General features: G+C 37.4%; 2 protein-coding genes across 6 annotated transcripts in view; one reads left to right on the forward strand and one right to left on the reverse strand.

The window, feature by feature from the left end:
- The window catches only part of LOC146004752 (sodium-dependent proline transporter-like), a 78,719-nt gene extending 75,000 nt beyond the window's left edge, over nucleotides 1–3,719 (forward strand). For all 3 annotated transcript variants that reach the window (XM_083143724.1, XM_083143725.1, XM_083143726.1), the window contains one exon: nucleotides 3,361–3,719. In XM_083143724.1, the coding sequence (XP_082999850.1) occupies nucleotides 3,361–3,585 (225 nt within the window). In that variant the 3' untranslated portion in view covers nucleotides 3,586–3,719. The remainder of the gene's footprint in view (nucleotides 1–3,360) is intronic.
- A 2,053-nt stretch (nucleotides 3,720–5,772) lies between these two features.
- Nucleotides 5,773–26,965, reverse strand: part of LOC146004738 (sodium-dependent serotonin transporter-like) — a 60,721-nt gene continuing 39,528 nt past the window's right edge. For 2 of the 3 annotated variants that reach the window (XM_083143701.1, XM_083143700.1), the window contains exons 9-13: nucleotides 25,008–25,120; nucleotides 23,839–23,967; nucleotides 18,196–18,393; nucleotides 13,514–13,666; nucleotides 5,773–6,079 (exon numbers count right to left, since the gene is read on the reverse strand). In XM_083143701.1, coding sequence (XP_082999827.1) covers nucleotides 5,846–6,079; nucleotides 13,514–13,666; nucleotides 18,196–18,393; nucleotides 23,839–23,967; nucleotides 25,008–25,120 — 827 coding nt within the window. In that variant the 3' untranslated portion in view covers nucleotides 5,773–5,845. The remainder of the gene's footprint in view (nucleotides 6,080–13,513; nucleotides 13,667–18,195; nucleotides 18,394–23,838; nucleotides 23,968–25,007; nucleotides 25,121–26,965) is intronic. The other variant, XM_083143702.1, reaches the window with a different exon arrangement.

Below are 26,965 nucleotides of genomic sequence, written 5' to 3' on the forward strand. Positions count from 1 at the left end.
TTAAGCAGCCGCCGCTGCTCCACACCTTCCCATTGGCCGGACAAAATCAATCCCGATACTTATTGGACAAATCCTGTATTACCAAGAATGTTCCTGCTTGTGAGTTGTGTTTATGTAATATTTTCTACAAATGTACAATTTAGGAACAGATTTGTATCATAAAGTAGCTGAAGTCTAGTTTACGTAAATACTTACTTGTTTTAGTAACTCCAGCTTTCGCCACATCATGTGGCTTCTTCGGGAGTTAAGACAAGAGTAGTCAAAGTTTTAGGGAGAATTCACACCGAAGAGATATGCAACATGCGATATGCGACATGAGAGTTCACACCGAAGACACAAGATGCACAGGACACACGGCAAATGACACTAATTTGTTTACTCATTTTACCGATATATTAGTCACCAACAGAAACGTAACAAGAGACATTGTTACATTTAAATTGCATTGTAAAATTTGTGCAAGTTATTGAAACTCGAGAGAGGCATGTTTTGCATGAAAAAACAGAAAAATAATATGCACTGACCTCAAACTGTATACACTAGACTTTCCAGCCTGAATAAAGTGAATACGTAAACACTAGAGAAATGGTTCTCAACCTTCGTGAAACCATGTCCCAGTATTTTATTAAGTCAATGCCCTTAGCCCAAGAATTTTCTCATAAATACTTACACTTACAATATAAGATTTTATGTATGAATTAACATGTACCTATAAAATTAAATATTGATAAATAAATTCTGGAATAATCATAAAGAGTAATAATAGTTTGATTGCATGTGTAGGATTGTTGACAAATTTAAAAATATGGATTGCGAAGTGGTAATGCCGTCTCCTTTTAATTAAGTGATCCTTAGTTCGATAACCGGAACATAGTGGTGCCTGGTCGCACTTTAAACTGTAGGTCGAGTCCTAATAAGTGTATTTGTGCATAAAATGGACTTAAAAAACGAAAACTCACAACTCAAATATGATATTGGGATTATGATAGTTGTCAACCACTTTCAGCAGAACATTTTGCAGCTCAGTATAGTTGATATGAAAGCACGGTGTCGGGTCGTGGCCCGGCAGTTGAGAAACAATGCACTAGTGTACTGTACCATGTTGACCAATCTATTTTGAACTAAAGTGCTTCCATATGCTGTCCTCTTCAAATGAAAGCAGTCACATCGTAATTGGCAAAAACACGGGCTTCTTTACACGATGTTGAAGGCAAATTACAGCCGATAACTGCATCAAAAAACTTGATGACGCGAAAAGAACATTATGTTTAAATCTTAAAACATTGTACATATCGATGCTTTATTACATCAACAAATTTGAGCTTCGAACATGTTGTAAGGCCTCCGGTTGGGCTCTCTTCTAGAGTCTAAATATAGCTCGTTGGAGTAAAGCATTCACTGTGCATACACGAACAACAAACTGAAGTGACACAATGCACGGTATTGAGAAAACGGCACAGTCTGAGAGACATGTATGCGACATGCGATACTTGCATCTTGCTGTGTTTCTTCGGTTCGAAAGGTTGCATTGATTACTGAGGGTTCGCTTCCAAGTGACACGTGTCTCTTTGGTGTAAATTCTCCCTTAAACATGTGAAGGTAAATTGGGTTTAAGAAAGGTTAAAAATAGAAAGTGAACAACAATGCAGAGTGTCCTGTCACTACTTCCTGCTCCATTTTATGCTTTTTAAGCTTTCACCACATCATGTGCCTTCTTCAGCCTGAGATGGAGTAAGAAGCAATTTTTTTAGAGACTTTTTTTTTTAAATTCAAGCTTCCCATTTTAATCCAGAATCTACACACCGAAAAAAGTTACACTTAAGACACACTGGGTCCCTGTGATCCAGCTTTTTATTTTATTTTTTACGCATAGAGAAAGTTGATAACACACAAAATTTGTTCATGCTGCCTTGAAATGTGTTTATTGGTAGTTGTAACAGCATGTTGTTATGATAAAAATATATTCAAACTGAGACATATATATATTGATAAATATATTTACTTCATGACATATATGTATACAAAAATTAGTATACTCATTACATTATATATGTGGTTTCGAAATTTAATAGTGGCAACTATTTATTCTCAAATGATACAAAAGAAATACCTCTATGAAACTTTTACAGTCCTTTGATGTAGTCACCAGCATTGTGCACAACAATTGCCAGCAATGTGGAAGTCGTAGTATTTCTGTAGCAGTGCATTTTCTGTTGATGGTTTGAATGGAGCGGTCTATTGCCTGAAGAATCTCTGGAACAGGTGGAAGCACATATTGGTTCGGATCCAACTTTAAACTGTAGGTCCAGTTCCGATTAGCCTTTTTGTGCATAATGTGGATTTAAAATACCAAATCAATCTCTGGAACAGTTTGGAAGCTTTATCTTAGGGATCAAATCAAAGTCACAGGGGCTAGTAGAGCATCTGCCAGCCCCATCAAGCTAACAAATCAGCTACATGTTGCACTACAAGCACCCGAGCATTGTCCTGCAAAATGATGGGAGGATTCAGCAGAAAGTGCAGGTCACAGGTTATGTTCCAAAAATGAACAGTAATACTGTGCATTAACAGTCTGTCCTAGAGGTATGGCGAGAATCACCAGATCTCTCACATTAGTGGGGTTCTGACTACACACCTTTAGACTGCCATCTCCAATTATAGTCTATTCCTCTTGTCACTGCACATACGCGTAGTGTTGGAAGAGAGGGTCCATTTACTGGGAGGTAGCTTAGGTATTAAACTAACATGTGGTACAAGTGAGGAGCACCGGCTCCATTTTATGGTGTATATACAGCACTGTTGCCACTATTAAATTTCCAACCCACGTACATATCTGAGAAATTAGTTGAGTGATTCTCTCCACTCCCTAATATGGCAGTAATAAAATACTAATTGCATTAATTATAAAACATAGGAATAAGAAAAATAACACAACTACGGTTTAACCAAAACCTCAGAGCAAAAACGCCGACATAGTACCTTCCCTACGGTTCATTGTACCGGTTCATACAAAAAATTAAATTAAATTTGTCAGTCTCTCTGTCAAAATCGGGGTAAATATTGGACATGGACCAAAAACCATGTTGTATCATAATTTGTTACATAACCAACCAACATATATATATATATATATATATATATATATATATATATATATTCCATTCGTGAGACATTTTAAAATAACTTTAAGATCATTTTATAAAACTGTTTTCCTTTTTATGAACTTTCAAGGGCTACTTGCGTTTGCAAATTTGAAATTTGTTTGCCTCTTCCTGCAAACACCCTTGCCACAATTATGGCTTGTTCAATATTTAACTTCTATAAATACTATGTATATATTTTCCTCCTCTTCTATTTCAGAATACAATAGGTGCATTTGAGGCTGAAAGGTCATGGGGCCCTCCAGATAAAAGTATGCTTAAATTAAGAAAATTGTTTAGACCAAAAACACAGACACGTTTCAACTGCCTTGTGAAACATACTTGTAAACACAACTGCCTGATTGACAACAGCAAACTTGCAAAAGATATTGCTCAGGAAGAAATTAGTTATAAAGCATATACTCAATTTAAAAATTTGTTGTAAATTGTATGTCACATGCTTCAACCACTTTATTCCGTGTCGTAAAAGTTTATAATAATTTGATATGTATTAGCTGTTACTAAGGTGTTTTGTTATTTGACAGTTATTTGTGTCATGTAGATATAATAAATACTAAATTCTCACTAATAAACTAGATCTTTAATATGTTATTGTCTTGCATTTCTTTAATATTAAAGATACCGACCTGCATGGCAGAGTGGTTACCATAGTGGGCCCAAGTTCTGATTGTTTAATTCAAAATTTATCATGGTGTACAGGCATTTTCTTACATGGTTAGATATCAAATTATGTCTATTAGCATATACCTCAGAATCTTAAAGCCGGCCCCCATGGCAGGATGGTTAGCACATCGTACTATGACGCCAGGGGTCCCAATTTCGAATCCCAGCCTGGGTATGGGATTCGAAATCCATGTAAGTGTCCATTCATCAATTTCATCGTATCATTACTCATTCCCGTCTTCACAAATTAACCAAGAAGTGTAAAATAAAAGCAAATCAATCAATTCAGAATCTTAGTGAATACTTATTGCATGTTCTCTGGAGAATGATTTTTTCTTCACCATATACTCTAATATGATTCTCTGTTTGCAAGCAACCATTTGTTTACTGCCATCTTCAATACGGATTTCTGCTGCCTTCTATTTCACATGCATGGAGTGCAAAGGAATATTTCATCACTAAATGTGTTTCATTGTCAGGTTAGGCAGGTCATGATTAGGGATCTTTGCATTAATAAAATATCACAAAATCTTTTGTTGTTAGATGGGTAATGTTTAGGGTAGCGATACAGGAATATGGTGGTGCAGTTTTTGTGGCCTAAACTGGCAAATCTTGACATGAAAAATGTGTTTTTCCAACAGGACGGTGCAACTTGTCACACAGCTTGCCAAACAATGGAATTATTGCAGGAAAAGTTCCCCGGATGAGTTCTGTCCAGAAAGGGTGATGTGAACTTGCCACCGAGATCATGTGACCTAACCCACCTGGATTATTTTCTATGGGGTTATGTTAAATCTAAGGCCTATGAGACTTAAGCCACACACAGTTCGTGACCTGAAACGGAACATCGAACGAACTATTGAGGCTATACCACTCAATATGTGTGCAGACGTGCTGCAAAATTGGACATTCAGAATCCATTCCACCCACCGAAGTAGAGGAGGACATTTGAATGACATATTGTTCAAAACATAATGCCATTGTTTGTTGCTGATAATAAAAATATATATATATATGTCATTTTCACTTGTGGTTTTCATTCTATCAAATTTTAAAGATCTGACGTTCAAATTGGTAGACGCGATATAAAGTTCAGGTCTTCCAGGTAGCCAAATGGTTAGCGTTCTTGCCTTTGGTGCAAGCCGTCTAGAGTTTGATCCTAAGTGGGAGCCCTTGAAATTTCAGCATTGACCCAGCATTGTGAAGTAATCGGCTCTGGTCACGCAAACCAGAAAAAAACAGAAACAATGGGACTCAATATGTTGGCCCATGGCCGTATTAAGAGTGTGGTTTCTAGGGTTCAACCCCCCCCCCCCACCGAAACATCTAACTTGTTGTATTAATGGAAGTTCAGAAACCAAAATATGTGACTCATTTTCACATATTCACAAAAATACAAGGAGACAATGTTGAAACGATCGAGCTAGAATTTTCATACATTTTGAATTCTGAAACTTGAAGGTTAAACAACACCTAGTTGACTAAGATTTCCATCTAACTTTTAAAGCTTTTTCTTGGTTATCTAAAATTTAATAAAAAAGTATAATAATTGTGCATTTCAGTACACACTGTATGAAACGTAAAAAAAAAAAATGCTGGATATTCACTCACCTGCTGGATTGAGTAAGCCCCCTCAAATATATAACAATATAATATAATAATAATAATAATTATTATTATTATTATGAAAGTTTAATTATTATGGCATAATTATTGTTGTTATTTCTATTATTCAAATTTCTGGAGACGCCAATGGGAACAAATTTTAATATACTCCCCCCCCCCTGAAAATGATGTGTTTTTTTTAATGTAAAGTTCAGTCACTAGAAGACAAAGGTATAGATTAGTGCCGCCGCAACCCTTATAGTGGCTGACAGAGAAAATACCATGGTTGAGAGAATACGAACACAAAAACCAGGATCATTGCAGAATTTTTATTCAACTTGAATTGAATTTTAATAACACGGGCTTACTTAAATTAATATATATATACACACAAACACTTACATATAAGTATGCATTTACTCCGTTGAAATCTTTATTGTCCTTCTTCTTTTAAGCCTAGTATGAAGTAAATTCTCAATTATCACTGCACGTTCTAGCGGCTTATTAATTAGCAAACAGTCATGTTCACACAATTTGATCACACGGTTATATCGTGTTTCTAAGTCTGGCCTAAAACATTTCCTCAATCGCAGCCTCATTTTGTCCGAAGGTCCCCAGTCAGGTGTACACTTAAAAGATCCACTGAAGTTCTGAAAAAAATATATATACAAAGAGAAATAAAATAAAGACCATATAACAATGTAAGATAAAATTGAGACCAGAACATCAATTGTTTAATTTTGTGCATGACATTCTTTTATTCTTAATTTCCTATTTATAATAATTCAATAGCTGTATTGTTTGATTTCCGGTGGAGGCACATAGTGGTTCGGATCCCACTTTAAACTGTAGGTCCAATCCCGATTAGCCTTTCTGTGCATAAAGTGGACTTAAAACACCAAGTCAATCAACCAATCAATGGCTGTGATATGATCCATATTTTTATGTGATGTCACAACTTTAAAATATGTCACTGATATATTATACTTTTATGAAAGGACACGTAAATGTTGTGTTATTATATGTAATATTGCACCCTGTTTGTAATGTATATCTTTTGTTTAATGTTTATTGTATTTTATGCTCTATTATGAGTAGTTTAATGTATCTTCATGTTTGCGAGAGTGCACTATGTGAATTTGTATTTCCAAAAAAGTGTAGATGTCAGTTTTGTTGATTGTATCATTTTGTAGATAGTGAGTGATTCATCTGTACTTGAATCTGTGTTCTCGAAAATAGTATAAAAGCGAGGATGTCGCGTAAGAAATATCACACACTTTCGTCACGGATCGACGAAGCTTTTAAACTTAAAAAGAACTCCTCGGTGTTGTGCATACATCCTGGTATGGTAGTTCGGGGCACAAGCTAGGCCTATGTGATCATAGGTACGCCAATAGCCATGCATTGATGCTATGCACAATACTGCAACGATTCTACATTAGATAATAAAGCTAGCCTAAAAATTAATTTGAAAATAAAAGGCTAAAGAGCAATATTGACTCAGTTATTATTGCATATCTCTTGGTGTGGTAGTTCGGGGTGCAAGCTAGGTCTATGTGATCATAGGCATGCCGAGCATTGAGTTTATGCATTTTTAGTTGAGTCAATTCATAGACAAAGCGAAATCCTCGCCTTCGTCTCAAGTATATTTGCTTATAATTGCCATAAATAAAGAATAAAACCTTTTAGTTTATTTACTGCAGCAATGTGGTTTTATTTCTCTGTGCTGTAAATATTGTCTTTGCCTAACACTATCTCTGTACCTGAGAGGAGTCTGTGTACTTCACCGAGTCTCATCGTTCACCGCTGAGTATTATTAAGTTATTAATAAATATAATAATATGTTTAATAGTATAATAATACAGGTTTGACTTGAACGTATCAGCTGTATTATGGTTTTATCTCTCACATAAACATCTACATATATTGGCAAGTCAGGTAATATTGAAAATTGACTTCCAATTGGGATTTGACTTCTGTAAGACTATATTTGTCAAATTTCCTACTTCATCAAAGTTTATTTTGTATCTTTAACATAAATGCTAGCTTGTAACCTCATGAACAGATGCATTAGCTGATACTGACTGAGAAGCTCATTTCAAATCATGTTAACTAATTTGTACTGATTTCGAATTCTAACTTTTTTATAAAAAAAAGTGAATAATTTACATTTGTGCCACGTGAATAGAACCCCAACCTCAAAGAGGAACCGGTGAATCTTAAATAATAATAATAACATGTGAAGCAACAGTCCTTGAGGGCAAGGCCTACTAACAAGTATGTGGCCTCATTCCCACATGCCTCAGCAGAGGTGGGCGATCATCGAACCAGTTACGGGGTAACATGTGGTCAGCAGGACGAACTCCCAGTCATTGTTGTAGGTTTCTATGACTGGGTCATGCTACTTACTCATAGCTCCACAATTTCCTCATGATTGTGAGTGACCAACAGTGCCATACACTGAGGAGGAAAGTTGTTACCCTTCCCTCTAGCATATGCCTGTAGCAAGAGCCCACAGCTTGACATGTTAGACTGCATGGCAATAGTGTGGGACACATTGAATCTTAAAAAATTACTGTAGAATTTGCATATAAGAAATGATGGCATCAACAAAGCTGACATACATTCCCTTTCTTGACGAAATAAACCTATTTTAATAGTATGAACAATAAAAAGTAAAAAAAGAAATAAAGTAAAGTGCTCCCCTGTGCTTTGCACCATGCCATGAAGGTGTATAGGGGGTGTGGGGTTAGGGTTCCACGCTTTCTTGATCTCGACCATGCTGGGGGTGATGTGATCAGCACCATGCCCCTGGCTGCCTTTACCCCCAGAGTTTCCTCCAGGTACCCACTTTATACGATGCTGGGTGGGCGCCGAAGCCGCTTGAACAGGTTGAAAGAGTACCGGTTCTCTCCTGCCGGGATCGAACCCGGGTCTCTCGCATGGTAGTCAGACATCCCAACAACAGCTACCCCAGCTCAATGTATGAACAATGCATTTTCTATTTGTATTATAATTATCTTACATCACTTTATGAATAACATAGGAATGATTGGTTTATGTGTAAAATGTCATCAATTTTATGGATTCAATATTGTTGATTTGCTGTTTTAAGTCCACTTTATGCATGGATAGGCTAATTGGGACTTGACCTACAGTTTACAGTAGGATCAGAACCACTATGTGCCTCCACCGGGTATCGATCCCAGGATCCCTTGATTGCAAGGTGACAATGTTTTCACTGTGCCGCTCAGGAGGCACACAGATGCAATATATCTATACCTAGAAATAAGTGTGTGGGGGTGTATAACAATTATCAATATCGGTTTTTACACACACACTCATTTGAAATGCCACAATTTCAAGCTGCCCTAATTTAAGTAGTACTTCAGAGGAGATGAAATTGTGGCCTCAGTTGTTATTACACTAGTAAGGTGTGAACTTTTGTGTACAGATGGCACCACATACCATGGAAGCACTGCACTCTCTTTGCATGCGTTTGTTCCAGTGAGTGGGCAATGGCAGGTGTAGACAGTTAAGCATCTAGCAGAAAGTCTTCCTTGTTGAACCGTTTATGGAATGGAAATCTGCAACAACTGTGCAGAGATGTTTAGACTTAAGTTCAGTGTTCACTGCGCAGGAAAGCACCGTGGCAATGTTACCAGCAGTTTCAGTCCACTTGTAACTGACATAAGAGAATCAACACCCAGAAAGATACAAGATACTGTATCAAGGAACTCTGTTGGGATAGATGGTTGTCATTGAAAGTTATGATATCTCCTACGTCCTGTTGGAGAGTGTTATAGTTGGGTTTGCAATTGTTCCCCTACAAGTTGCAAATTCTACAGAAGTGGAAGCACTTTGAGTTTTCTATGGCATTTTTTCAGTCTGTTGGAGTCCAGTGAGTCCATTCTTGATAATTGAGTCCTTGTTTAAAGTCCACACTATGCACAGGAAGATTAATCGAGACTGGACCTACAGTTCAAACTGCCATCACAGGGAATTGAACCCAGGACCCCTTGATTACAAGGCCACAATGTTACCACTATGTCTGGTTTGATTGATTGATTGATTTAAAATTTTTGAGTGGGTCAACATATTGCACCCTTCAGCATATTCAGTGAAATAGACCCTTTTCTAAAATTCTTACCTAAGAGTTAAAAAAGAGGTGTAAAAAGCCCCTTGGGAAAAATTAAAAGTGCAAGGTTGTAATTGGATATGCACAGAACAAACACAACACATTAAAAAGGTAAGAATACACTGAAGATTTCCTCACAGACAGTGAAAGAGACCAGTTCTTCTCAAGAAGCTAAAAGTGTTTGTTAAAACAAAGTGGGATCCCAATTACTATGTACCGCCACCAGGGATTGAACCCGGAACCCCTTTATTACAAGGTAAAGACATTACCACTACACCATCAGGTATCTGATGAGGTGCAGTTTCACCTGAGTGGTGATATCAACAAACAAAATGTGCAATTGTGGTGCAGTGAAAATCCATGTGAAGTTCATCAATCTTCCTTGCACCCTGAAAATTCTGGTGTGATGTCCTATACAAGTGCAGAGTGACAGGCTCATACTTTTTTTTTCATGAATGATGATGACTTATGATTCATACAGAAAGATGCTTGACACTATTTTTATAAGAGATTCAAAGGAAGAAAATTACAAAATGACAGCAAGATGAAGCTGAACAGCATACTACAGGGTGTCCCATAAGTCTGGACCCATTCCGTGCTCATACTGCAACACTGCCTTAACACACAATTTCCCGCATTTTGGACTGTACACTGAGAATGAATGTAGTGGTCTCCATGAAACCCAGATCTCACTCCGCTCAATTTTGGGCCCACCTAGCAGCTGTGGTGCACAAGGTCAAAATTTAGAGCATTCTCTCTTCTTAAAGAAGAACACTGTACAGGTGTGTCAGCAAATATTCTCTGACTGTGATCCATAAAGTGTTGCAGGAGGGAAGATTTCTTCAGCTGTGTATGTGATTCAATGGAGGACACTCAACAGCCTCTGTAACTATATGTTTTTCCCCTATGGGTCTAGACTAGTGTTGGGTAATATATCATCCAGACGATATATTGTGATATTGGAAACATATCATTCAGGCAATATCAACTAGACGATGTATCATCATGATATTTTGATGATATTGAGTCGGCGATATATCATGTCAGCGAAATATTGTCATGATATTTTAGCTGTATAAGGGAGTCCATAAAGTCCTGCAGGAAACTAAAACTTTATAACTTCTTAACTGTTACGTTTAAGAATACAAATTTTCTTGGTGAGAAGAAGAGAAGTTTAAAGTTTTGTTCTCGCCACACTGCTCAATGACGCTTGCACTGGTAATCATGTGATCATGAGACTTAAGATGGCGTCCATCCAGGAAAAGGCACAATATGTGCTGTGGTTTGAGGAGTTAAAATCTTGAGTTTCAGTGCGGAGAAAGTTCCAAACAGTGTATGGGAAACCACCCCTAGCAGACACAAGTATCAAGAGATGGTATGAAAAGTTCAAGGCATCTGGAAGTGTGTCAGATTTGCCATGCAGTGGAAGGCCAGGAACGAGTGACGATGTGATTCAGACAGTGCAGGACAGCTTGAGCTGGAGTCCAATGAAATCGCTTAAACAAAGATCCTTAGAACTGGGAATACCGAAGTCAACGTTACACAAGATCATATGCAAGAAGGTGAACGCCCGGCCCTACAAGTTAAAATTTGTACACGAGCTGATAGTCGAAGACCGTGACATGGATTTGCCGAAGAGGACCCACACCTTGGCCTGCAAGATCACCAGAATTGTCACCTTGTGATTACTGGCTGTGGGGTCATGTAAATACTGAGGTGTATTCACAGAAACCAGCTAATCTGGACGACCTGAAGGACAAAATAAGTGATGTGATTCTGAATATCCCAGACGAGCACCGTCAGCATGCAATTCTCGGTTTTGCAAAAAGACTGCAACAGTGTTTGTACGTGAATGGTGCACAATTGGAGGTTTGGCGATGAACCTTAACAAGCAGAAAAAAAAACTTTGAACCTTGCTGCAGGACTTCATGGACTCCCTGTATATCGAGAATATGATATGTCGCCAATATCATGATACGGAAAATTATTGTATCGTCTGTGATGGTATTTTCTTGATTGATTGATTGATTTGGTGTTTTAAGTTCACTTAAGTGTACAGTAAGGCTAATCAGGACTGGACCTATAGTTTAAAGTGGGATCCGAACCACTATGTGCCTCCATCGGGTATTGAACCGGGGACCCATTGATTACAAGGTGACAACGCTACCACTGCACCATCGGGGAGGCCTGATGGTATTTTCTTGACGATATATCGCGATATAAAATTTCCAATATCGTCCATTAATAGTCCCGACTTATGGGATACCCTGTAGGTAACAAGTTCTTCAATTGCTGCAACACTTTCCTATGGGAGTCATTTGAAGCCAGTACCGCACCTTGTTCCGTTGTAGCATTGCATGACTTTCTGCAAGTCCAGATCCCAGTCACAAGGACTTTTTATTGTGGGGGGGGGGTTCCGAAGGAAAATTTCTTTGGGGCTTCCCCATGTGAAGTTGACTAAATGCAACCATTGGTGAAGAAACACTTGAAGCTGATTTTAAGAACATGTGCTTGAATGTTCAGTTAGTGTGCCTTATGTGTCATATCCACATTTATGGAGACCAGATTTTTAAAACAAAAAAACAGCACATTTTTCATATTTTCCTGAAGAGAAAATGGGATAGCAAAATGTACACATTTTAATGTAAAAACTGCTTTGTCATAAATAATTATGTTCTAAAACTAATTAAATAAATAAATTCTGTGTAAATAACTTACATAATATGGAAATATATACTCCAACCAAGCAGTCATTTAGAATTAGAAGCCATTTGTTAACATTTTGCCGATGAGTGAAACTCCTTCAGTACATCCTCCTTTTCAAATTATTAACATTTTGTAAAAATTTACACATGAGTTATTGAAGTTCATCTTTTAACTTTTAAAGTTTGTTGAAAGAGTGTTCTTGTCACTTGTCCACAAACATTTCATGTATGAAAACAATTGTTCTGTGGGGGTCTAAGTTCCAGGTAAACAGAGAAGAAACTCCAATATTTTAAGAAAATTGGAATATGGCACATTGTTGATATTGTAATGTGAAATAATTTCCAGCCAACAATGCAATCCTTCATAATAATAATAGAGAATTGTTACAGCAATTCTATGCTGATAAGTCATTGTCACAAAAAAGGGACATTTTAGCATCCTGTTCTACATTACTGTTGTCAGAGTAATGCTGATGGTCGACATGTTAGCACCTTCATTCTTTCAAATTTCGTTTATCTTTTTTTGTTTTCAATATATTTTTTTATTCATTATGTGAATATTGAACATTGTTGTTTCGTCACGTCCAGTGTACCGTGGCCCATGAACATTTCTTTGAGTTTGATTGTCATCTTCAACAGCTGATACTTCACTTTTGCTGTCATGATTGCTTATGCTAGGCTGCTCCACATCACTATCTTCTGAATAAAGAATATCACTCTGCTCCTCACATACACTTTCATAGTCTGTACCATCCATTAACCATTGCAATATATGAGTATTGTCCATCATGAATAAAGTTACTTAAACACAATTCCACCAATATAATTCACAAAGTAAAAAACAAATTAATTAAAAAAGACAGTCCCTTGGTTGGTCAGCATGTGAGTGTCACACTAACATCTGACAATGTGTTGAAAGGATCACAGCACAGCTCCTAGTAACAAAAGGGAATGCTCCACCATATTATATTTTCCCATTAGTAACAAAGCAAAGGATAACTCGACTGCATCTCAAAGAGCTTTCGTATTTTACAACAGACATATGAGCAGATAAATGTCAATGTTAGATCAGCGCTAACATCTCGACCAATGGCGGGTTAATCACGTTGAACATTTAAACTTCCATTAGCAGTGTATTCATATGTGTTAATAAAGACTGTTGTAGGACGAAATTAACTGAAACATCCTATATCAGCAAAAATTTCAAATCTAATAAAATTTATCTTACTGATAATGCTTACCCCTGCAAAGTGATTTTTCACACATTTATACAATCCAAATACCAGGACTGGGAGCATAGTAATGCCTGTTATAAATTTTATTAACCTTTTGGTAAATTCTGGAGTATCCTCGAGCATAACAAGGAAATCATAGGTCAAGTAAATGGATGAAATCTGTAAGAATGAGAATTTGGTATAATTGTGAATGTAAAGTGCACAATCTATTAATCTAGAATGTCATTTATCAAATACGTAATTCTGATAAATACTGCCTCAGTTGACAGGGTATTGAATGATTGGGTTGATTCATAATATAAGCTTCCAGTTTTGACTGTATGCGAGTATTGCTTCACAATTTTCATCAAATTATGATGCATATACTTTATGGCCAAAAGTGGCAGGAAGTAAGAAAAATGTAACATACAAATAATTTTGCCAACTACAAACCTGCATGTTTCACTTTTGGGTAAATGTCTGTTATATCGGAGACACATTTCTATCGGATATTTTCAGTATTAAATGGTTCTTACTTACCAATTGTGTATTGCGGAACATAGTTGAAGGTGCCATTGATTGATTGATTGATTGATTGAAAATAACTTCCATTTTTTACATTATGAGTAACTCTTTTGGGTCCTTTATTCCGTTGCGGAACATACAATATGGCGCACACAGCTGTGAATCATTGCGCGTCGTGCTTGTGTTTTGTCGATTTGGAGTGGGTATGCATTGTTGCAACCTTCTTAACCAAAAAATACCTACTTTCGTGTTCAATATGTCATCACAAACCATTGATGGATAGCCCCAAAAACCATCCCCGATAGCCCCAAAAACCATTCACGATAGCCCAAAAAACCATTTGTGATAGCCCCACGAACCATTTCCGGCAAGGTTAGGTTAGGTTGGGTTAGGTTAGGTAAGCATAGTTAAAAACGTTTAAAAAATAAAATTCTGGTAAAAAAACAGGGCACGTTTGGAAACACTGGCAAGACCCCGTGAGTTTCGACACTCTCGCCATCTGCAGGTACATAATGGAAACAACGGCATAATGTTGTCGCTTTGCACAAAATGGAAGTTTATTATATCAAAAGTGTTTATTTCTTGTTGTGCAGCATTCTACAGTGAGAAAATACCTCCACGAACTTTCAAAATACTACAGAAACTCATTTCCATAAGTAGATTCTTCTGTAAAAATGAAGAAATGTGTCTCCGATATAACAGACATTTACCCACTTTTGATAAAAAAACACGACATATAAGTTTAAATATCACAATATTAATTTTAAGAATTTTGAAAAGCTGAGGATTTCCTAGCATATTCCATCTGAATGTAATGGAAAATTAAATTCAACATGCTGAATTAGCTCTTAATCCCTTCCTTGCAGCGACCTTGAAGAGAAGTGCATCCAAAAAGAAATCATCTATATATAGATGGAACCGCAAATTTTCTTCATAGTAAATAATGCAAAAATAACTATAAAAAGTATTTCCGCAAAATGAAGGTAAGGTAAACAATATATACATAGACTCTGCCGCAAATAAACATTTCATACTAGGTAAGGTTCCCCCTGCATATAGCACCATACCATGAAGGCGCATTTAGGGTATTTGGGAGTAGGGCCCCACAACATATTCTCGATCTCAGTAAAATTAGAAGTGATGTTATCAGAACCATGTTATGGCTGCCTTTACCTTCCTGGGTTGCCCCCAGGTATCCATTTTTTGAGGCTGGATGATGCTCAAAGCCGCTTTATGCATGGACAAAACCGCTAAAATTCTGACCTAGACCACCATGGCTCTAAGTCCATATCGCAAAAAAAATATTTTTCAGGAACTGACAAAGCATCATCAATGGATTGTTTGATTGCCAATAGCCCACATACACTTCCAAAAGCACAAAACAACGGTGTATATAAAAATGACTTGCTGCAATACAAAAACCGTTAATTTTGAAATACCCTCTCTATATAGACGCTCTGAAAAAAAGGCCCATTTTTAGAGAGTCTATATAGCTATAGCTCAGCAAAAGAGGCCCACATTTAGAGAATCTATATATAACTATGCAAAAAATGCCCATTTTTAGAGACTCTATATATAGCTCTGCAAAAAGGCCCATTTTTAGAGAGTCTATATATAGCTCCGCAAAAAAGCCCATTTTTAGAGAGTCTATATATAGCTCCACAAAAACCGTTAATTTTGAAATACCCTCTCTATATAGACGCTCTGAAAAAAAGGCCCATTTTTAGAGAGTCTATATATAGCTCAGCAAAAGAGGCCCACATTTAGAGAATCTATATATAACTATGCAAAAAATGCCCATTTTTAGAGAGTCTATATATAGCTCCGCAAAAAGGCCCATTTTTAGAGAGTCTATATATAGCTCTGCAAAAAGGCCAATTTTTAGAGAGTCTATATATAGCTCTGCAAAAGAAGTCCACATTTAGAGAATCTATATATAACTATGCAAAAAATGCCCATTTTTAGAGAGTCTATATATTGTTCCACAAAAGAGGCCCATTTTTAGAGTCTATATATAGCTCTGCCACAGTTAATGGGTTAAGTATGAGTCCCTGAACTTACAATAAGGTACACCGGGAGCAAAGGTCAACAGTGTTGTCAAACTGCCATAGCAATAGCATGCAAATTAAATCAAGTGGAATACTACTACAATCCATGAGACCACTGGCAGTGTTAAAGAAGCAGTACCGTACACTTTATGCACTTGTTACCTTGTCAACTTCATGTCCTGTATACTTACAAATTAAAAAAAATCAAAACAAGAACTTTTGGGAGTCAGCACACTAAAGATACTCATACAAGCAGTGTGTGGGATAACCTTTTGGCTTTAAGATATTGCATAGCTGCGTTCTGGGGAGGGGAGTGGATGGGAGTTTGCATTTACATCTTTGGTTTTTCTTGAGTTCATTGCTGTTTTTATTTGAAAATTTTGATTTTCTCAATTTCTGGAGGGGCTACAGCGCCATCAGTATCCCTCTGCATAAGCCAGTGGAGGGGATGTCATCAAATGCTGGACTCAGGAAAGATACAGGAAATGCATATTTACCATTGTGCTTTTATGATGAAAATTAGAAAATTAAATATTTTAAATCAAATAATATTTTAAAAAATTATAGCATTGGCTTTAAAGTTTGAACAAATATCCTGTTGAAGATGTCTGAAAGTTTTATGTTCGACGACAATACGAATTATAAAATATTACATTTTTTATGGCATTCCAGCCCTTATAGGACCTCATTTTGCTATTAACCCTTAAATGCCCAGCTGGTACAAATATGTACAACCTGGTATTTCTGCTAATGCCCAGCTGGTACATATAGCTGGTACATATCAGTCACTGTTGTAGCGTAGTATGTGACATTTTTGTTCATACTGTGACTCAGGTAATGTTTGGATATACATGTTTTGATTGCTAGATAAGTCTTCAACTATGCCATTAGTAATTAGTGAACTGTAATATGATCCTGGCTATCTTGGGGGAGGGGGAAGTCATAGATAAAAATGCTAATTTTTTTACATATTTTTTTTTCTTGACTTTTCAGAAAATTGTTTTCTGTACTTGAATTCTGCCACATAGTGTTCTGTTCCTCTTTGTTCACAAAGCTTAACCTTTGAACTTTTTGGAAGAGTGCTAATTACTTGTAAAAGGGGAAGGTGTATGAGTGGGGGAAGGGTGATTGTGGGTGAAGGAGAAAGTCATAGCCTAAGTAGGGGCCAGCTAAATTACAAATTTCATGAAGAAATAAGTTGTTTTTTTTTACTTCTTCACTTTTTCTACTGGGTACAGATACTGTGCTTATAAAAACAACATAATTTGTCAGAAATAAATGTTATTTTTCACACACAAACAGATTGCACACTTCCCATATGTTTCCATAATGAGTTTTATAGAGCTCATGCCAAATGTGTTAATATTATATTTGCCTAATAACTTCTCATTCTTCACACTAGTTATGGAGTAATAGTACATTACACCCTCATTTACATTTTTCTGCAGATATCATTGTTTAGGGTGGCCCGTAAGTCCCTACGCATTCACATATTTTATGTGTCCAGTGTATCTGTGTTCTGTCCTTCATTCCGGCTGCATAATATCATGCGAACTCATGTTCTGTGAGACATTTTTCGCAACATAGCAGGGGTTATTGTTCCAAATGATGCTGTAACAGCTGCCCTCAACTCATCATTGTAATTATAACGTTGTTTAGACACAATGTCCGTTATGTATCCCCAAAGAGAGTTATCACACGTCAAGTCTGGACTTCTTGCGGGCCATTTCATAGGCGCCGGGGATATTTCAGAACCACGACCTATTCATTTGTTAGGAAAAGTGGGCATAATGAGCCGGAGCCCCATCTTGTTGAAACCAAACCTCATCTCCGATTCCAAGTTCGAGTTTCAGTGTAAACCATTGTTGTAACATATTGAGGTATGGGATATGGTTTACTGGCCCATGAACATGGATGGCATTGCATAATATTATGCGCAACAGCACACAGAAAACTCTATACACTAGATACATAAGATATATGAATGGGTAAGGACTTATGGGCCACCCTGTACAAAAAAAGAAATGCTTTCATTTCATACACCACCGTGCCGTTAGTCTAACACATAAATCAAGGTTTGTAAAAATGCTGGTAATAGTTGTTCTTAAATTAGAGTATAATTCATGTGCAACTTACCCCTAAGATCAATGGTAACAAACCCCAACAAGTTAACCAAAATATTCCAGGATCAATTCCAGCATAAAATCGTAAATCAGTTGAGAGTTTATTAATTCCATACAACCAAAATATGACAGCAGCTTCAATGGTTGCCAAAAATGAAATATTTACTACATCAATAAAATAATGGAATGTCGAAATTTGACATATGAAGCCCTAGAAAAAAAAAATCAACTTATTTATCATTATAATTTGCAGTCATTATTACGGAAGCAGAAATTGTAGGTAATAGTAAAGCATATAATACTAAATATTTATGAGGGCATTTTGAAAAGTTTTGCCTCCTACGCAATAACGTCAATAATATACAAGATACTTACATGAACTATATGTCTTCTTAAAGCTTGTAATGTCCTCTACCAGGGTGTCACTACTTTTCCTCTTATTCATCATCATTGTCCGCACACAATGTTGCATCCCATCTGCGAATAAATCGGACATCTTCTCCCAGCAGCAGCGACGCACATCTGCTTGCACCTCTGCATCACTGGTGTAACGGTGTCCTTTCAAGTGCTCTTTCGCCTCGGATAAAGGAAAACGTCACAAGGTGCGAGATCTGGGCTGTACGGTGGATGAAGTAAAATCTCGTGGAATTTGAGACACTGCAATGGATCCTGTGTTTGGCGACTCCTGTGTGGATGAGCATTGTCATGTTGAAGAACTGCATCCTTGCCAGGCCTAACTCGCAGTAATCATGAGTGGAGTTCTTCAATGTCTTCCACACAGGTGTCACCATAGATAGCACTCATTTGTCAATGTCAATGGGCACACAACCCTCTGCTGTGAGGAATTCAATAACAGCACATTGTTTCAACTGCACGTCCATGTATGTCACCATTTTACTCACTATTGTGAGCACGCGTGTTGTTGCAGGCGAACGCTGCTAGATGTCGCAACAGTCAGTGAATCAGTGGTTATTCTCACACCAATTTCACATGTCTCTGAGCAGTGTTGGCAGAGTTATTCCATATGAGGCAAAACTTTTCAAAACACCCTTGTATTTCTGTACTTATGCTTATACTGCTGAAGAACAATCAAGAGCCTCTATATAGTAAGTCTCGTAATTAATATTAAAAATGCAAAATAAAAGGCAACAGAAGAGTACATAGCAAGTGGAGAGAGCATGAGGGTATGCTAAGAAAATTTGCAAAAAGCATCTCCTGCTTGAACATTTGCAAAAGCATCTCCTTCCCCCCCCCCCCCTCACCTGCTTCATTGTCTCCATGTTGAATCATACAAGCATCCCCACCTACACTATATTGCCAATAATGACCAGACACCCACAGGAATGTGCTTAACTGGGGCTGGTCTGGTGTCAGTGTGGAGTAGGTCCACCATTCACCTCAATCACTCCCTCCACCAATGGTCGCTTCTATTTCTCCTGCAAAATGGTGAACAGCTCGGTGGTGATGTTTGAGTGGTTTTGCTTGGATCGCAACTGGCACTCTTAACTCATCCCACAGATGTTCAGTGGAGTTGAGATCAGGGCTCTGAGATGGCCAGTTTTCATTCACTCCCATGTCAAACTACGCATATTTTTTAATATACTTAAGTATGTGTTAATTCCTTTGTACACAAAATTACACATGTAATTGACCTACCTCATATCATAGTGCTATTTGTACTCATATGATCAAGTGGATGGAAATAAATCTTATCTTATCTTATCTTATCTTATGAGCATGTTGTCATCCTGGAAATCAAATGTTACCACAATGTGGGGAGCATGGAGTTGTCTAATATTGTGATAGGCATCGGCATTCAGGATTCCAGGGACCAACTCCATACCATGAAAAACAGCCCCATACCATTATTCCACCCCTGCCGAATTTCATGGTTGTGACAATATACTCTGTTAAGAACTGCTTCCCAGGCATTCGCCATGTCCTCACATGCACTTCAGATTGCCACCACATGTAGTATGATTCGTCACTCCACAGGATATTTTCCATTCTTCTATGGACCACTGGCGACATTCTTTGCACAAATGTAATCAACATGCTGCATTGCGGGTAGTAATCATGAGCTTATGTGCTGCACGTCTCCCATGGAATCCAGTGTCACCACCTTTCGCTAGGTGGTTCAGTACTGGCATCTCCTCCGAATGCCATTGGAAAGTCTGTGGCCACAGTGTCCAATAAAGCCTGCTGGTTTGACTTCACCTCACGTCGGATCACTCGCCAATCCCTATTGGTCATTTTTTTTCCCCCGGGTTGTGGTTGTGGTTTTATCCCACCCTCACATTTCCATTTCATGACTACATCACTGACTGTTACGCATGGTGTCTTGAGCCTATTCGAAATCTCACGGGTGGAATGCCTGAATTGGTGGATGCCGATCATTCAGCCCTATTCAGCTTGTGTCATCTGCTCATTTCGACTGCTGGCAGTGGTATACATACATGTCTAAAGCACACTCACTGTCATTCATGAGTCATTCTAGTGGCTCCTGATTTGTATTGATGATGTATGGGCAGATTCATCCTTACAGTTCAGGGGGTAGTCCGTTGGCAATACAGTGTACACAGTATACATCTCCAACCTGGACCAAGCATCCATCCCCCAGCTAGGAATTTCCACTTCAAGCAGTGACCAATACAAAAAATATATGGGACATTCCATTGTCACAAGTGGGATACACGGACTACATTTTTTATACTAAAGTACTAGATCATTCAAATATGACCGGGACTGATTTTCTTTTTCAAACAACCTGCCATGCACAGCAGTTGTGCATCCTTGGGAGAATAGAGCCACAACCCCCACCCTCCCTCCCATGCAGGTTAGAACTTACTCAGTCCTGTCTGAGTGTTGCTAGAGTGATGAGAAAACAGAAGGTGCCACGGAGCATGGAACAACGCATTCTGATCCAATTTCTCGGAATAAATGTCCAGCCATCTGAAATTTTGCAGAGACTCAAACAACAGTATGGGGAAGAATGTCTCTCATGAACACATGTGTTTGAGTGGTGTAAGTACTTCAGAGAGGGAAGAGAGCATGTGGAGAATGTGTCCCAGCAGTCATCACGTGAGTGGCAGCATACCGGTTCTCCCAGACCCAAGAAAGCACAGAGGACCTGTTCTGTAGGAAAAGTGATGGCAACGTTTTTTTTTTGGGGGGGGGGGACTGGCAGGGGGTTATCCATGTAGACTTTCTTACAGATGCCAGAACAGTCACTGCAGTTTATTACTCAGAACTCCTGACAACAGAAGTGAAGGAAAAGATCCGATACAAGCAGAAGAGAGGTGGAAAGCAGGTAGCCTTCCTTCAAGATAATGCACGGCCTCATACAGCCAAAACAACTATGGCAACTCTCAGCAAATTGAAATGGGACTTTCTGCCACACCCGCCATACAGTCCCGATTTGGCCCCAAGTGATTTCTAGCTGTTTGGAAGGCTTAAATCAGACTTAGAAGGCATGCAGTTTTCGGATAACGACGCCTTCATCGTTAGTGTTCGGGAGTGGATACGCAGCTAACCGAAAAACTTTTATGAAAACGGCATTAAGATGCTTCCAGAGCATCTTATATGTATGGACTCTAGAGGGGAGTTCTTTCAAGGGTTACATGTGCAAATAAGTATTTGACAATAAAAGATTTGGTAAAAAAATCGGTCCCGGTCATATTTGAATGACCTAGTAACTATGCTACTGATAGTTAAGCAACATTTTTCGTACAGTTTCTATGCAATGAAATATCAAACTTAACACTGTTGATTAAACATAACTACCCTTAAAATACTTTCCCAGATTTGTGTCACTAGTGGGACAGAAGAAACACTGCCTCTTCACTTAAAAATAAATATATTTTAATTTCTGTGAATTGTCAAATGATGAAAAAATAAGTTATTTAAGACGAAGAGAGAAGGTCATTGACCTTTGAATATTCTAGTGGAGTTCAGAGGGAAATGAATGTAGATAAGAGTAAAGTGATGGTGGTGACAAAAGAAAGAGAAACTGCACACCTAAATATACAGTGGAAGGAGAAGCAGCTGGAACAAGTAAATAGATACACATACGTAGGAACAATCATAACGTCAGATGGAAGAATGGATGAAGAAGTGAATAATAGGGTACAAAAGGCAAGCCAAGTGTACTATCAACTCAACAACACTTTAATTGGTAAAAAGGAAATAAGTGAACAAAGGAAGATGATGATTTACAAGACAATCTACATTCCTACATTGATGTATGGAACAGAGAGCTTAACATTATTACCAAAACAGAATAGCAGATTTCAAGCAGCAGAGATGAGATACCTACAAAAACTAGTAGGAAAGACTAGAAGAGATAGAATTAGAAATACCACCATTAGAGACCAGTTACAGCAAACACCACTATAGGAAACAATAGAGAGAAAGGCACTGCAATGGTTTGGACACTTTACAAGAATGGAGGAGGATCGCAAGCCTAGACAGGTGCTGGAGGCCAGACCAGAAGGCAAGAGAGGAAGAGAACGACCAAGTGTTCAATGGGAAGAGTATGTGTAAAAGAGAAGAAAGGGAAAACAATGCCCGAAGTCCAAAAACTAGCCTTGGACCGAAAAGTGTACAGCAAGTGGATGATTGAACCTACCTAACGCTTAATGGCAGAAGGGGATGGAAAAGAAAAAGAAGAAGAATCACCTTCCAAAAGTTTTGCAACAAATTTAAATTTTAGTTTATTCAAGACATTAACATAGCTAAATAAATCTAAACAATTTAAATGTAAATTACAAATAGGAATGATGTAAAATAAAATTGTAAACAGTGAAAATTTCAAATATGTGAACGGGTTCCACTCTTATTAGTTTTTGATTGATAAATTTATGAATAATTTGAACTAACAAATATTTAAGTTAGGGCTAAGCCAATACAATATTGATGCATCATTATTGGCTGATACCAGTGGTACCAGTATCAGAAAGTATCAGCTGAAATTTATTAACTGATACAGCCTGATACTTTTCTGATGTTTGGTCTTTTGAGGAGCCCACAAGAAATGCTACACAATACTTTTACATAGTCCAAATATCCTGCAAATTATTTAAATTTGAACTTTCCATTTATTTTCCATACATTGTGTGAAAAACTGGATTTTGTGATTACGTAACAGATATTTTAATATTCTGATATATTCTTGAATATTTTAAAGGAAAACTCTTGGTAAATGAATGTGTGTGCATTGGCGTGAAATACTTGCACATTAATACAAATCAATATTTTGTACAACTTTTAATTTTTACAATTTTCAAGTGTTGCTGTAGGGTAAGCCAATACCATATTGATGCATCTTTATTGGCTAATACCAGTGGTACACTCCTGTTCAGATAAAGTGTCACATACTTCAATTGTCCAACCTTATGAAATGTGTCACTTTATGTGAACAGGAGTTTACCAGTATCAGTTGTGTGGGGTAAGTCTATCAACATTGGCATGGCTATCGGCCATTTAATCTCTAATTTAAGTACCACCTTGTAATCAAGAGGTCCCGGGTTTAAAACCAGGTGGAGGTGCATAGTGGTCGGGATCCCACTTTAAACTGCAGGCCAATCCCGATTAGCCTTGCTGTACAAAAGTAGACTTAAAACACAAACTCAATGAATCAACTAATGTAAATACTTACTGGAGTTGTTGTTACGATTGCGATGAGAAAAGAAACAAAGCAGAGTATAATTGGCAAAACAGACTTCATTTGTTCCACAACAGGAACAGTGTCAGCAAGACTGTCAACAATGGCACAAATATACATGGCCTACAAAAATAGAAACATGGGAAATCTGGATGAGTAAAATTAAATTAAATTTAATTATAAATATTCTAATACCACAGAAAAATTATTAAAGATAAAATAATAATGATTTGTTGTTACAGGTATTAGGCTATGAGTAATAATTTCTTCATTTGTCTTACAGTAGAAATTATTTCGTTATCACTTGTCCCACCATGACATAAAGAAAGTAACTGAAATAAAATTAGATTTCAAAATATTATTTTGAAAACTATAGAAAATATAAAAACTTACACTAAACATCCATCCATACAATAGAGATTCAAACCAAGAAATACAGTCTGGCCATAAATACTTTTACACACTATTTTGTGAATAAAGACTGGGATGTTACATTTTTCAGACTAATGCCTAATTTTAAATTCAATCTGAAAACAGCATGCACTTTGGGACTAACATCACAAAAATAGTGTCGGAGTTCCAGGCTTATAATGTTCCACACAAGACTTCAATCCTTCACCCAACAAGATTGGATGTTTATACTATACTCAAAGTGATACATCTTTTAAGTTAGGCATTCTCACAAAATTATCATATTACACGGAAAATACAATGGAAATGGAAATGGAAATACCAGATTTTACATTTTCCCACATTATATATTCATTCTTAATGGTCTCAACACAGCAAACTGTTAATTTTCCTCGATTTACATATTCCCACATTTTTAATATTTTCAGCTTGGTCACCTGAAAAACGTAAAATCGAGGTTCCTCTGTAATTGTGTAATTTTATGGGAAGAAACTATTTGTAAGCAAAACTGCCAACTAGTTACAATTTTTTATTCTTGTATATATGCATTGCTTCCATAAAATAAATTTAAGTTTAAACTAAAAATAAATTTCTGATGTAGAAAGTGTGTGTTCTCCTGAAATGTAACAACAAATTGTGTTTTTATGCTTTTAACAACCGCAGACTACAAGAGAAATAATTATAAATTTCCAGTAGATATGTGAAACATCTTTTCAATAATAAACTTAATATGCAAAGCATAATGGACTTACCCTACATGCAATATCAGTCACAAGAATTGGAATGTAAAAAAATAAACAACCAACTTGTGCACCCATAGCAATTACCATGTACTGTGCAACTGGAGCAAACATAAATGCATAACCTGAAAAATTAAAGTGTAAATCCATAAGTAATACTTAAAACTATCTCAGTATATCCTACATTCAAATGCATTAAGATAAATTATCAAGTAACATAATACATATAATGAAGAGGTTTTCTCGGGCAATCAGCCAGGTGATTTCCGGATAGGCTTCCGAGCTATCGAGAGTTACATTAGGCAGAGAAAACCTCTTCATTATTCGCCGCTAGGAAAGCGTCAAGAATTTTTAACAGGCCTCTATGGGGAGGAAATGCTACAGTGGATCCTCAGATTTGAATTTCTACACACCAAGAAAGCCAAGCTGTTGTCAAGAGATGCAGAGAAAAGAATATAGTACCCATCTTCGCCACTTCAATCCCTGAAGATGAGAGTGACATTAGTTCTTGAAAGCTCGGAAACCTATCCGGAAATCGCCTGACTGATTGCCTGCAAAAATCTCTTCAGTATTAGCCAACCGGAAAGCTTCATGAATTATTTAATACATATAATATTGGACAAAAAAAAGTACATTCTTGAACATTTAAAAGAATGAATAAACTTTGAAAAGGTTCTATTCATTTATTCAGTCATTAATTTGAGATTTACTCAGTTCACAGACAGTTTCATATGAAATAAGGCAGATCAATATCCTGCACATGGCGAAGGTAGGATCTCGTACATACATGATCTTGCCAATTGGTGCAGACGATGTGATCAACACCATGCTCTGGCAATTTTTTGATCCCTGTGCTGCCCATGGGTACCAATTTATTAGAACCCTGGTGAACCACACAGTTTCTCTATGCAGGGGGAGAATCGAAAACTAGCAACCTGAAATCACACACCCCTGAAGTTAAACCCATGTGGTTAAAAGCCCAACAACTCAATATAAATCAATTACCACTGATCAGCCACACACAACTATAAAATACCTTTTTGTGACCACTTGAAAATACACCAAACCGAAAAAACTTCCCTGAAAGAGTTGTTTGAAATTGAACTAAGTGTCACCTGACCACCTTTACCATTTGAAATTATAAAGGTATACAACTGAGAACCTATCTGGTGGGGAACTACATATGTTCAAAATTCAATCCTTCAACTCGACCTATAAACTTTCATTAAGCAACATGCTGTGTAGAGGGGCAATGTGAAAGTAGACCTCCGCACATTTGCAATGTTGGCCATTTGTGGAGATTAGGTGATCAGCACAATGCTACGACCACCTTTACTCACCAGAGTTGCCCCAAGGTACTCATTTATTAGAGGCTTGTTGAACTCCAGAACAACTCTATGCATATGAATATTGGTGGAAAAATTACCACCAGAAATCAATCACAATGGGAATTGAACCTCGATCTCCAAATCAGATTCCACCATTGCTCTTAAATGAATGTATAATTATAATATAAACACTATTAGTTGAGAAAGTATTGGGTTGGTGTGAATGAAATGTCTGCTTTGACATCTGGTGGGAAACTCACCTAAACAACACAACACAGGGATTGACTGAGGTCACGGGTCTAACATCAGTAAACAGGCTGGAGCACCCAGATAGTCAGGAGGCAGTGTGTTGCTGAACAGGGTCGTCTGAAAGTGCAACATGGAGAACACACAATTGCGAGTGATTTTTCTTTACGAATTGAAACTGGGACATTCTGCTCAACAAGCCACCAAAAACATTGTATTGCATCAGATTGTCACTTCAGAGGAAAAATAATACCTCTCCACCCACGGAAGGTGTTGTTGCTGGTATGGTGGTCTACGGTGGGTGTGATCCATCATGTCTTTCTCAGGCGAGGTGAAACCATCAATGCAAATCGTTACAGTGCTGAACTCCATGAAATACACCGCAAACTTCTCCTC

The sequence above is a fragment of the Lepisma saccharinum genome, chromosome 22 (assembly GCF_977018435.1).
Source record: "Lepisma saccharinum chromosome 22, izLepSacc3.1, whole genome shotgun sequence".
In the NCBI taxonomy this organism is placed as follows: Eukaryota; Metazoa; Arthropoda; class Insecta; order Zygentoma; family Lepismatidae; genus Lepisma; species Lepisma saccharinum.